At 47.7% G+C, this 14004-nt stretch overlaps 1 protein-coding gene across 2 annotated transcripts in view; it reads left to right on the forward strand.

The window, feature by feature from the left end:
* TCERG1L (transcription elongation regulator 1 like) overlaps positions 1–14004 on the forward strand; it is a 79288-nt gene that overhangs the window by 44805 nt on the left and 20479 nt on the right. For both annotated transcript variants that reach the window (XM_062635185.1, XM_062635184.1), the window contains exons 5-7: positions 3196–3321; positions 9402–9496; positions 10913–11001. In XM_062635185.1, coding sequence (XP_062491169.1) covers positions 3196–3321; positions 9402–9496; positions 10913–11001 — 310 coding nt within the window. The remainder of the gene's footprint in view (positions 1–3195; positions 3322–9401; positions 9497–10912; positions 11002–14004) is intronic.

The raw sequence follows: 14004 nt of genomic DNA on the forward strand, positions 1-14004 counted from the left end.
CTTAAACAGGGACAGATGTTCTCCAAATGCATGACTTGCTGGTCAGGCCTCCTTGGCTGCCATCAGAAACTTCACAGAAAACATCACTTGCCTCCTTCCCATCTTCAGCATTCATTGGTCTGCAATAAGATTTACCCAAACTCAATCATAAAAAGCACAGAACATCCGTAGGTGGGTACCAGGTTCTTCATGGTTCACCTTTAGGTGTTATTCCAGCCCAGGTTGTGTTCAATTCAGGCTGAAAGCTTGTACTGCATCATGACATTAAACTCAATCCACAGAGTCTATTTGTATTCCAAATCCATCCATGCTCTTTATGAGCATGAAAAACTAGAAAGCATAAATATTTATTCCTCAAAGGTCAAGATTGCCTTAAATCATGCAAGCTTGTTTGGTGAGCATCAGATGTAATTAAACTGAGCAGTTGAACTCAATCTGCAGGTATGAAATAATGTGTATATATATATGTATGTATATGCTTGGCTTCAGTATGGACAGAAGGTGTGAGCTAATTGCTTCCATCACACCAAAAGATGCACTGATAATTTTGTTGCTCCTGCTTGTGATAATAAATCAACATAAAGAAGATCTGAAATTGTATAATAGCAAGTCACGTTTGAACATGGAGCAATGCACTGTGGTAACAAAATGAGCAGAGCTCATCTCATGTGTCCAACTAGAGGGACATAATTAAGCACATTATGCAAATTGTTCCAATTTTGGGTGTAGAGAATTGACCCTAATTGCCTGTGTACCAAAATCCACGTGCACACCTTAATGTGAGCCTCCAGCAGCCTGGGGTCCCTATAAACTTCAGCATCGGGCTGTGAACCTCCAAGTGTCTGCGTGTGTCCCACATGTTCTTCAGGTGCTGTGTGGCCACAGAGAGCTTCAGCAGCAGGAGGGGACCAGGGCAGGGGTTCACATCTGGAAGCATGGGCATTAAAGGGCAAACTGGAGATTCCTGGTCGTGCTCATCTCCTGTATGGTTTGGATTTGTTGCTGTCCTTATGATCTTTAATACCTTAAGATGATGACCATCTTTAAGGTGATGACTGCCATCATTAAGATGGTCATTTTGGATATATTCAGAATCATTGTGTAGCCCTTTCCAAGGGTATTATTGTAATGCAAGGCGTTCACATGCACTTACCTCACTCAAGACTGATTTTAATCAGACTCTGAAAGCAATAGGGTGAAAGTGTCCTTTTTGTTGTCATCAACTTTACAAAATCACAGAATGGTTTGGGTTGGAAAGGACCTTAAATGTCATCTAGCTTCAACCCCCAGTTAATTTGAGAAGCCAAAGAAAACTCAACAACACTTGCTTTATGAAATATTACTCATGGAATTAATTGTGTAGTAACATGACCTAAGTTACAGATGGGAATCTTAGCTTAAGACATGGTTTCCAAGGATATGGAAATCAGCATTTCAGTCTGTTCATGTGGGCATCCTGCTGGGCATCTCCATAAAGCTGGAGGCGCTGTTGTGAGTCTGCTGTCATGTGGGTTGCTCCATATAATTAGAGGCACCTTAGACTTTGGTGTAGGAACTGATGGCTCCTCAGCGTTTCTTTATATCCAGAGAGCTCATCAAAGGTAATAGTTTTGCCAGGGGCTTTGACAGGAGCATTAAAAAGAAGCTGTCATTGCCTGAGGTCTGAACAGCAGCTTGGGCAGGAGAATGGCTCACTGCCTCGTTAGAGATGGCCAAGTTACGAGTGCCTCTCGTGATGTTACTGTGCTGCAGGTAGCACAACAAACATCACACCGACCTGTTCCTCTTCTCTACATGCTTCCTTTGTCATTCTTTCTTCAAAGCAAGTATGGATTAAGCTTAGTACTTTGCAGTGTATTTTCTTTATCGTGCTCCTGATCGTGTCTTGCAGGAATTTCTCTTATCCTGATGACGGCAGGGAAAAAAAAAGAGAAATAATCATATCTTTCTTTCCCTTTTCTGGTGTTTTCCAGCAGCTGCTTGTAGCTCACCTCCCCCATGCCCCCAGGCAGCCCATGCTGCTGCTCTTGTAGGGTCATTGTCAGCAGGAGGTTCTGCTGTCCCAGGGAGGAGGCCACCAGAAGAACAGCATGGGGCTGCTTTGTTGGGACAGGCAGTGCATCACAGAGGTTTTGCTGTTGCTGTCTCCTCTCTCTCCCTGCTTCGTCACTGTTAACTGTCTGGGAGCATCCTTTGGTGCCTGTTTCACTTGTTCTAGACTGTCATCGGTCTGTGGAGGGTTCCCACTCACCAGGTCAGACTGGGCATCAGGCCCGGGCATACGTGTACATGTCAAGGGTAAAGAAAATCTGTGCTTTATGTATGTGTTTGTACAGGTCCAAAGCCCAGGTCCAGGTTTCCTGTGGCCCCTTTAGGCACTGAGAGTTGCTCTAAGGTCTCTCTGGAGCCTTCTCTTCTCCAGGCTGAGCAAGCCCAGCTCTCTCTTGCCAGCTCAGTTTTCAGATGGTGGCTTGTACACAGCGTATGAAGACTGCTAATGGGGCACTGGAATGTCCATCTGAAATGAAATTATGTGTGCTATGGGTCGTTCAGGTTCTGAGACATGGTTTCGTGAGCAGTTAATGGGAAGCTGATGCTCAAGGTTTCACCTCAAATTTGCTGCTAGCCACAAATTCCCAAGGATTAAGTAGCTTGGTTTAATTTGCACAGCTCTAGCAGCAGACCCGGATTACTGATTCAACAGGAATGACATATAGCAGGAATGTAGTGATTTTCTGTTTTGTGCATTGTCTGAGCAGACTGTGATTCCCAGGGATAAAGCTGCTTGTTTATACTATCAGCAAAATGATTTTCAATGGGTAGAGTGGAACACAAAGAGTTTGTGGTGAATTAACAGTAGAACTGGAGGTCTGTTACTTAACCTTAAATAAGAAAACTAATCTTGCTGTAACCTGTTCTGAAGGCATTCATATATCCTTGAAGTTCTTATCTTAAGGCCATGTTTTATTAATTTAAGATTTCCACCAATGCTTATTTCGTGTGAATTGGTGGACATCGTGGCCCGAGTAGACCAGTAATTCATGTAACACAGCCCTCCTGTTTTACTGTGCAGACAGGCATAGGGAGAAATGGTTAGCAGGAGGTTAAAAGAGCATCTGTGGAAAAAGGGAGCTTTTTAAAGGCATTTTTGTTCACTGGAAAAAACCCAAATGTTTCCTTGTGGTTTGAATGCAGGTTCCGCCTCCAGAATGGATGCTCACGTGGGTCCCTTGATGCCAGCGCAAGTCACCCGTGTAACGGCTTTGTCTGCACCGACGGTGACGTTCATGGCAACCAATTTGATGGATCAGGCCTTAGCAGGTGTGTTTATGGTTCTATACACTGATTATATTACTGAAGCATATGTTGTGTATTTGCATACTTCCAAACCGTCTTTCCATACTGCATAGAAATGGGGGAACCTTAAAAAATCAGCTCAAATTTTATGACATTTGCTTTAGCTCATTACGAGTGTGTTCAGAGGGGTTTGGATCCTGTGTGCTTGGTCTGGCAGTTGCTTTGCATTTGATGATACAAAAGGCAAGTTTCCGAAATGTCCTTGGGCTTTTCATGTCCCGTGCCAGTGGTATTCACAAGCATTACAGTGATAATGTGGTTATCTTTTGGATAGTTGCTCCATGAAGGCTCGTTGGCTGGAGCCTCGGAGGATGCTTTGTGCTGTACTGTGTGATAAAGCTGCTTCATTTACTGTCATGTAAATGTGTGTGTGCTATTGTGAGAGAAGGGGCAGTGCTGTTCCCAAAGGCTGGAGGAAGTCCTGTGGCTTTGTTCAGATTCACATATGTGCATTGGAAATCATAATCAAAATCAGATTTTGATAGGAAATTGGGAACATCATTGATCAGCCCTGCAGTCCTGGTCCAGCTCTGGGGCAGCAGCACCAGAGGGACGTGGAGCTGTTGGAGCAAGGCCAGAGGAGGCCATGGAGATGCTGCGAGGGCTGGAGCAGCTCTGCTCTGGAGCCAGGCTGAGAGAGCTGGGCTGGGGCAGCCTGGAGAAGAGAAGGCTCCTGAAGGGGAGACCTGAGAGCAGCTCCAGTGCCTGAAGGGGCTGCAGGGAACCTGGAGAGGGGCTTGGGACAAGGGATGTAGGGACAGGCCAAGGGGAATGGCTTTAACCTGCCAGAGGGGAGACTGAGCTGAGCTCTTAGGCAGAAGCTCTTCCCTGGGAGGGTGCTGAGGCGCTGGCACAGGGTGCCCAGAGAAGGTGGGTACCAGTTCAGGTATCATTGATCTGGTGCTTCACACCCAGGGATTAGCACAGTTGTGGAGGTGTTGAAGAGTCAGAAATTAATGTGCTTGGTCTGTCCTTGTTCATGGGGATGGAGTTGGTGTAGATGCTCTCACCTGTCCGGTTAAGCTGTTTCCTTCATGGATTCCCCAGGCTCACTGCCTCTACCCACAGCTAAAATGAAGGCTTCTTAAAGCTCTTCGTGCTCAGCTCTGCTGGGCAAATCCTTAAGTGGAGCTGGAGGGTCCCTCTGAAGCGGGTCCAGCTGCTGCTCAATGAGATCCTGTCTGAATCATGTTGCTGAGTATTCCAGCTCTATCTAGAAATCGCTGGAAATTTTACGACACAGACACCTTAAAACTGCAGAAACGCTCATGCACGTCTCTTGACACACTTCAGCTTGAAGTTTCTTGTCTGGTTTGGTTTGCTTCTGGTAAACACCTACCTCCTTTATTGCCCGTAGTTATTGTGTTCCAAGAATTGCATACTTCTCCTTAAAGTCCCCAAGAGCTGTACTGACTTGCCTGCTTGTCAGAAGCCAGTGAGATGGAGGAGATACTGAACCTCTTCAAAGAATGCAGGGATGAAGATGCATGCAAGGGTCAGGCTGCTCTGCAGCTTGTTGAGAACTGAAATCCTGGTTTCTCGTGTATTCCACATGGAATATACTTTATAAACTCCTTGCTGGCAGTCTTGAAAACACAAACGCTCCTGCTGTTATCCGGCATGCTGAATAAGGATGTGTCTGTAGAAAGCCTTTTGATGATTAGGTGACATCTAATGACAAGGCCAGTGTGACATTTGATCCATAGATTGCCTAAGCCACGTGGCCCCATGCTGTTGGGAGGCCATCACTTTGGAAGAGCAATCGGTATGGTTTTATATGCATACAAGTAATGTAAATAAGACAAACATTACATTTTTGTTTCCAACTTTCTCTGGAAAAATACAAAAGATCTTTTTTTGTTCTCCTTTTGTCACCTTTGCTTTGCTGCCGAATGCATGTCAGAGAACAGTGGTACTTTCACTCAACCACGATGGCCTTTGCTTTAGCGTTTCGGAGGAGATCACACTCTTCTTCTCCAGGTTGCTGCAGACTGTCCTTATCTCCAGTGGAACAACAATCAAAGCAGGAGTCATAATTGACAGCATGTGACACTCATACAGGTGTTTTCACACCTTTCACAGCCTCTAAGTGCCACAGAAAAGCAAATGTGCACTTGAAGCTGTGGCTGCCCCATCCCTGGCAGTGCTCAAGGCCAGGTTGGACACAGGGGCTTGGAGCAAGCTGCTCTAGTGGAAGGGGTCCCTGCCTGTGGCAGGGGTTGGAGCTGGAGGAGCTTTGAGGTCCCTTCAACCCAAACCATTCTAAGATTCTATAGTCATCTATGTGTGCACTTTAAGTAAAATCCCATCAATGGAAACATTTAGAATCAAAATTTTAAACTAATGGAGGTTTGGCTTCCAAATACTTTTGCGAAGTATTTGGTTTAATCTCTTGTCCGTAGCTTCCTGTGGCATGAATCAATCTTCCCTCTTTCCTCTCCCTAATTCTGCTTTTAATGAGATGTTTATGGTCACACGCCTACACCCTCTGTGATATACCCAAGACAGTTTTGCTACTTCACCTTTATTTTTCATACTGTGAATTATTCATGGCTCTCTACCTGCTGTGGATCCTCAGAGTAGTGTCTTTAATCAGATATCTTTATCCTCCCATCTCCAGCACATCCTTCAGCGGCGTTATAGCGAGCGCAGGAGCACATCATCAGTAATTGTACTGCTGAGTTTGGGGGCAAAAAAAGGTGTGTGATTATGTTGGAAACGTGTCAGGGTAGCTTAATTGTCAGGTTGTGGGATTGTATATGTACAGAAGTTAAAGGGGGGGGGGGACGACACACGGGACGAGTTTCATTAATGAGAAAAGAGTGATCCTGAGCAAAGACATGCACTGGTTGCTGCTGGAGGGTAAACACGTCTTGCTGGCTGGCTGTTCCTTCTGTGTTCAGAGAAGTCTCTAAGGATCTGGGGTGGGGGGGAGTATGGGGATGCTGCGAGGGCTGGAGCAGCTCTGCTCTGGAGCCAGGCTGAGAGAGCTGGGCTGGGGCAGCCTGGAGAAGAGAAGGCTCCTGAAGGGGAGACCTGAGAGCAGCTCCAGTGCCTGAAGGGGCTGCAGGAAACCTGGAGAGGGGCTTGGGACAAGGGATGGAGGGACAGGCCAAGGGGAATGGCTTTAACCTGCCAGAGGGGAGACTGAGATGAGCTCTTAGGCAGAAGCTCTTCCCTGTGAGGGTGCTGAGGCGCTGGCACAGGGTGCCCAGAGAAGCTGTGGCTGCCCCATCCCTGGCAGTGTTCAAGGCCAGGTTGGACACAGGGGCTTGGAGCAAGCTGCTCTAGTGGAAGGGGTCCCTGCCCGTGGCAGGGGTTGGAGCTGGAGGAGCTTTGAGGTCCCTTCCAACCCAAACCAGGCTGGGAGTCTGCGATCTAAGGAAGTTCTGCCAGTGTTCTGCTTCATGCCCTCCTCTGGAAGCAGAGTGGGGCTGTGGCTCAGCAGCACGGGCTCTCTGCCTCCCTCCTTGCAGTTGCAGGTCTGACACCTCGCTTTTCAGAAGCTTGGTGTCCCTCCATAGCAAAGTGAGCCTGAGCTGAGGTGTGCTCCTGCCCTGGCATGTGTTCCCTGCTCCATGGGCACCAAGCGCCTCTGAGCTCGAGGGTAGAATACAAGGTCAAGTTATTTTTTCTTTACATGACATGGAAACCAGCCTCAATGTTCAACCATGGATATAAAGATAAACGACTCCTGACGTGCACAGTGACTTTCAGGACTCTCTGTTATTTTATGGGTCTTTTATTTCCATCTTACTTCCTATGTGCTGACTGTCCAGAATGTTGTGGAGGTATATTGCACATGCGAATGCCTGATGCACTGCGTGCTGCAGAAATTCACTGACGTGCTGTGCTGCGGGTGCTGCATTTCAAGCAAAACCTACAGCACCCAGGCTCCTGCCTGGGGCTTCTGCTTTCCGGTTTGGATGCAGTGAGGGGCTTTCTAAAGGGGGAAGGAAAAGAGGTTGACTTTGGCCTTTGCAGTACAGTGTTTCCATGCTGAAGATGTGTAAGGTTCAAAGGGGAGTGAGAATGGCTGCAGCGTGCGAGAGCCATGTCCCTGCTCCATGCTTCAACCCAATCTTCATTTATGAAAGGGCAGGGGAAGAGCAGCAGTAATAAAAGTACTTACCTCGTATGTGGTACCTTCCTTTGCACCAAGCTGGAGCTCCCAGCGCTGTGCCAAGGCTGCTTTAGGTTCTCTCTCCTATTTCATTTCCTCAGCATCAGCTGCGGGGAAGCCCTCTGCTGAATTTCACATGTGCAAAGGTTTGTTTAAGTCTGCCAACTGACAGCTCTGTGTTTGCATTAACGCTTCCAAAGCCAGGCAGTGAGTTGTCGTGCTCCTCATCCATGTGTGTGTGCGTGCATCTACATGAATGAAGCATCGTGACTCCTTAAACCAATGTGATAATGAAGACTACAAAGGAAGCAAAATTCTAATAATAAGAAAAAGCTTTTTTTTTGTCCTTGTGAAATAGAAGGAGTAAGGGGGGGGGGTTGGTGGGATTTCCCTGCAAATCAAAACTAAAATCCCAGCTTTGTTAGGCATCCTTTCCCAAGTGCTGCTGCTCCGTGTCCGAGTGACAGAATCCAAGCAGCTTTGGTCTGTGTTTCTTTCAGCAGCAGCTGACAGGCCTCCCAGACCTGTTGCTCCAGGGATTGTTCCATGACAGGAGCAGGAAATGCTGAGGCATACCATGCCACTCAGCAGCGTTGCCCTGAAAGGCTCCTAGCACGTGGACAGCCATGGTGCCTGTGCCAAATGTGCGCAAGCAGAACGTGCCTGGCACCAGATGTGCGCCTGCAAAGGGATCCCAACCTTGGGCTTTAAACTGCTACAAAATCAATGAGTTGCAAAGGAACCTTTGCTGTGGAGGGGCATCTGGAAAGGTTCCTTTAATCCCCTACACATGTATTTCGGTTCAAAGCCCTCGTCGGAAAGGAGGTGGCTGTACAGGACCCGTTCAGCAGCCATGCTGAGGGCTGGCTCGTTGCACACAGTGGGAGTGGAGAACAAGCCACCAAGGGTGTCCCTGGGCAAGAGCAGTTGGAATGACAGGAAAACACAGGGCGAGATAACGAAATACCTCCGTGACATAGCCCAGAAACTGCACTCTGTCTTCCTTCTGCTGTGCGTTAGCAACGGAGAATGTATTAGCACAGTTTAATTGAAGCGAGGTTCCCTAATTGTGGCTCCAGGTCGCTCCGAGCAGTGCATGCAGGAAGCATCCTTGGTCCTTGGCTCTCCTGCTCCGTGGAGGTGGGTGCTCGGGGGCTGGCTGAAGCCAGTGTGACACTACCACGTTCAAAGACCCATGGGCCCCACATCACTTTGATTCCCGATTACCAGATGTCGAGGGAAGAAAGATAAATTTAGAGACCCTTTTGATATGTATTAGCAGCTCCCTATGCCTTGCTCCTTTAATGTGGAAATTAATTGCTATGATTTGTAAAGCTTCTTTTTCGCTGCCCATAAAAATTAAGTCCTCATCTGTGAAAAACGACATTTGTTTAAATATTTATCATTATGATATATTCCATGGTGAAGCAAATGGCTCAGGCTCCACCTTTCTCTCAGTATAGCCCCTGTTACATGTCACCTATGCTGTAGTCTGATTTTGAAATGAAATGAATAGTATTTTGATGTGTGAATCTGCTATGTAACATGCAGTCCTATAGAAGCCCTGCAACAGGGTTCTGCTTTGTTCCTGGGTCAGGGAAAGCAGGATGAAAATCTCAGAGCAATAAACCGCTCACTCTGAAGAGTATGAATGTGTCCCATTAAAACACAGGATGGTATTTAGACAGGCAATATGGTCCTCAGCACACATGTGTTACACACACGTATGTGTGTCAATAAGTCATGGCAGGGGGGTTGGAACTTGATGATCTTAAGGTCCTTCCCAACCCTAACTATTCTATGATTCTAAGTGAGTGAGGAGGAAGAGGGGAAGGCAACAGGGAGGGGCTGGGTTTAATTCACCAGCTGTGGCTCATTGGGAATGTGTTGCCCATTAAACAGAAATCCTTTTCCCTCACAGATAATGGCAAAGAATCGAGTCGATCCTCCTGCCCACCCGCCTTGATTCTGCACACGGAGAGGAAGAGCACCCCTGGGCACAGCGCTGGTGAAAAGGTCTGCAGGGTTGGGGGGCCTCTGTAAACCTCTTTAAGCTATGGAACTGCACAAATCCAAGTCAGGATAAGGCAGCGTCCTCTGGCTGGAGCTGTGCTGCTGATACAGGATGGTTTCCTAGGGTTGATTTTAAAGAGCTATCTATCTAATTTATCTTGGTTTATAGGAGCTCTGTCACTGTAGCGTCAGGGTATCGGAGGAGGGATGCTCACAGCTGGGTTTGATGCTGACAGCTGGGTTTTCTCCCCATACTGGAGGAGAAGTGAGTCTAGGGGTTGGGGTGTGTGTGTGTGTGTGCATATGTGGAGCTGTGACACAGCCCACGAAGCAATTCATGTGCTGAGAAGCTGTGATCGCATCACAGTGTCTGTGATTTGCTGTCTCACTGCAGTGGCAGCGACCTGTGGAGGTGGCTCAGCCCCTGCCCGGGGCAGGATCATCCCCTCGGTGGGTGTTGTGCTGCTTATTGCAGTATCAGCCCCAGGGGCAAGAAAGAATTTATTCCTGCCCCCCTTTTCATGTTACTGATTTGAATTGCTGTGCACTTCCATAGCCTCCTTTACAGGTAATTACATGGTCCTCGAATAAAACCTCTTCATTAAAGGGGGCCTACAAGAAACCTGGAGAGGGGCTTGGGACAAGGGCCTGTAGGGACAGGCCAAGGGGAATGGCTTTAACCTGCCCGAGGGGAGACTGAGCTGAGCTCTTAGGCAGAAGCTCTTCCCTGTGAGGGTGCTGAGGCGCTGGCACAGGGTGCCCAGAGAAGCTGTGGCTGCCCCATCCCTGGCAGTGTTCAAGGCCAGGTTGGACACAGGGGCTTGGAGCAAGCTGCTCTAGTGTAAGGGGTCCCTGCCCGTGGCAGGGGTTGGAGCTGGAGGAGATTTAAGGTCCCTTCAACCCAAACCAGGTTGGGATCCTGTTCTATGATCTTTGTATTTTGATACTGCACTGAGCCACAGCACTGCCTTCCTCCCAGACCTCCCCTTGCAGTTCATTTCCATAAGCTTTTACAATAAATTGCTGTTCTTCAGCAGGTAAAACAGCACCTGTACTTGCTGGTTGCACCATGCAACCTCCTGCATTGCCTGTTGCTCCATCCAAACAGCCTGGCCCTGTCACGGGGGGATTCCTGCATCTCGGGCTGCAGTATGCAATCATATCCACTCTCCCCTGTGAGCTGTTGGCGTGGATAAAAGCGTGTCTGCTGGTTTTTCATTTCTATTGCTTTACGTCAGGCGACGTTTTGTGATTCCCCGTTTCTGGTCTATTCCCAAGGTAGCTGGTTGTTCATAAAGCCCCTTGTGCAATAATGGCCATGAGGTTGAACCACTTCAAGTTAAAGGGAGTGATTTGTGTAGCAATAGCAGCCTTCTGCATCGGCTTCATTTGCTGACTAATCTCTATCTGTCTTTCAAGGAGCATTCATTTAAACTAGTAAATGAGGATGACAGCTCATCCAGTGGCAACAGGCCCGTGGCATCCACTCCAGTGCCGGGATCACCATGGTAAGCAATTGCTAAAAGCCATTCAGCAGTGCTGTTTCCGTTGCCAGAAATGCATTAGTGCTCTGTTACATGGGGAAGACACACTGCCCTGGATGTTAAGTAGCAATGCTGGGGTCCTGTCCAAGCTTCTACTAGAGCTTCTAATTAATCTCATGATCCTGGTTCCTGACCATGTTCCCATTCAGGTAACTACATACTGGGTAACTACATCTCATAGTAATGAGTTCTACTCTGTGGCTGGTCTAGAATCCCAGCCTGGTTTGTGCTGAAGGGACCTCAAAGCTCCTCCAGCTCCAACCCCTGCCACGAGCAGGGACCCCTTCCACTAGAGCAGCTTGCTCCAAGCCCCTGTGTCCAACCTGGCCTTGAGCACTGCCAGGGATGGGGCAACCACAGCTTCTCTGGGCACCCTGTGCCAGCGCCTCAGCACCCTCACAGGGAAGAGCTTCTGCCTAAGAGCTCATCTCAGTCTCCCCTCTGGCAGGTTAAAGCCATTCCCCTTGGCCTGTCTGTGGGATCTTTGGCACTCTATGTGTATATCATCCATTATTTGTTATTATTATATTGTGCCATTTTACAGACCGCTATTGTAAGCACAGTCCAACATCCTACTTCGTCTCAACATTGTAAATACATTATTTACATCAGTCGTTTCTCTTCCTGACAATTGCTGCTCTGTAGTGTAGTGCAGAGGAGCTGCTTGAGTCCAGCGCTGTCATAAGTGGGTTATGGTTCCTCCTTTCTTACAGGGAAGAGCAGTAGCTGATGGTACTCACAGTGGGAGCTAACAGCACCCCCTCCTACAGCAGCATCTGCTTGGTGTGGGATGGGAATCCAGGACCTCCACTCAAGTGCACTCCTCTCAGATCTAAGCTTGTGATATTTCAGTCTCTTAAGGAGAAACCCAGGATTTCTCGGTTTCCAGAGGACTGTTTAGTGTGTAGGGACCATTGGTTGAGGTGACAACTCCTGCGAGAAGAAGCTAGACCATAATATTTAATGGCAGAAAAGTTTTCAGGCATCTCAGCAAACCTTACTCACCTGATGGAATCAAAACCCCACTAACATCATTATCTTGTGCCCTTACTCATTCGTAAACACAGTTTACTAAAGGGGAACATGATCATAACAATATCTCCATTTCCAGCTTATGCTCTGTGACTGAAGCAAAGTACCACTTACCCCTTTGGATAACTGAAACCATTTTATACCAAAGGGGTAGAAGTGGTGTGTTACAGGGGGAAAGGGACTTTAATCTTAAACTAAATGTCAAATTATGTTAGTCATAGAAAGGGAAGAGGTGTCAGCAAAGGACCCCAGAGTTTCTAACCTGCAGTGGTGGCACATGGGACATGGTGATACTCGGAGGTCAGGGAGCACCATCAATGTGTGTGTGTGAGGCCAGGGGAGCACTGTGCTCAGCAGCGTGCCCCTAGAGACAGAAAATGTGTTACCATACCCCATCCCTGGCAGTGTTCAAGGCCAGGTTGGACGCAGGGGCTTGGAGCAAGCTGCTCTAGTGGAAGGGGTCCCTGCAGGGGTTGGAGCAGGTTGATCTTTAAGGTCCCTTCCACCAGAACCCTAACAGAGGATGTCTTGCGGGGCTGTTTGTGATCCAAAACAGTTAGGCATCAAAATAAAGTTATTCAAATATTTGTCACATCCCTATTACTGCATCCAGGGTGCCAGAACCTCCATGGGATGTGCCTAAAGTCCACAGCTGGGTTTGTACAGCCAGTTCTGTGCTCCTGTTTCCTGGGAGATCATTTAACTCCACTGAACATGATGACAGGGATTTTCAGGCTCAGGAACACACTTATACCAAGTTGTTGCAATCACCTTGAAGCTTCCTCCGTGGCTTCTTACAGGGGTTGTGCATCTTTCATTACATGTCTGGGCAAGATCAGTGGTGATGTCTTACCATGGTACACAGTACCTTGGGTTATCTTATAGCACTCCACAGTGATGGAGCATTTTCATGTTTGCAGTCTTTTACCCAGACTAGTCTCTTTGTTAACCAGTTTTGTTCCTGATTTTAATCACAGTAAAGCATCTTCTAATGATAAGATTTTTTCCTTCCATGTGTTTCTGCTTCAGAGACCAGCATTTTCCTATTAGAAGTATTTGTGTGCATGAGGAAGTCAAAGTGTGTAGATGATGTTTGTTAGTTTTCATTGTGATTCAGAGCATGTGGGTTTGAGATTGATATTCTGGTTGTTTATTTACATATAGATTTAGTATATTTAGTATACAGATTTAGTGAAGTGCAACTTGGGGGGTTTGAATGTCTATTAAGGATGGTGTGGTGCTTATTTTCATGTTGTTTTACCTGATCTAAAATTAATGCCAGGACAAGAAGTTGAACTGCTGCTGTGCATATTCAAACTGACTGAGCCAGGGAGCTGCAGCTTGCTCAGCTGCACTTGGGCGTGTTTTTCATACTTGAAAGAGCCCATAAAACCCAACCTAAACCTTTGTGGCAGATTTCTACAGTGCCTGGTGGTACCTGCCCAGAGCAGGCCATGGTGGGAGCCAGCAGGGATGCCATTGAGATGCCATGGGATGCTATGGGGACGCTGTTGGGTTGCCATGGGGATGCTGTGGTTGTACCTCCTCCCTGCTAGTAGCAGGCAAAGCACCAACCCGTGGTCATCAAGGCCATTGAAGTGATGGGCACCCAGCCCCAGTGCTGAGGGTTCTGCTACCTGCTGCTCTCAGCTGTGTCTTTAGAACATGCAATGTGTTTTCCTGTGGCTTCCCTTGCTGTGGGCACCACAGCGCTCCTCCCTGCCTGGTTCTTTTTCCCATCTGTGAGAGAATATTCCCCCCACTGCTTTTCTGGGGGTGTTCAGACCATTTCTGTGACATTTTATCCTACCTGAGGTGACTGGCGTGGGCTGGTGTGGAGCAGGCTGTCAATCCAAGAGGAGCCTCAACCCACAGGCTGCAAACAGGGGTGCAATAAATCAGCTGTGGGTTAACTGCTTGTTCGTGGGTGTACCT

The sequence above is a fragment of the Pezoporus occidentalis genome, unplaced genomic scaffold, assembly GCF_034315485.1.
Source record: "Pezoporus occidentalis ecotype Australia unplaced genomic scaffold, CSIRO_AGI_Poc_V1 ctg45, whole genome shotgun sequence".
Classification (NCBI taxonomy): domain Eukaryota; kingdom Metazoa; phylum Chordata; class Aves; order Psittaciformes; family Psittacidae; genus Pezoporus; species Pezoporus occidentalis.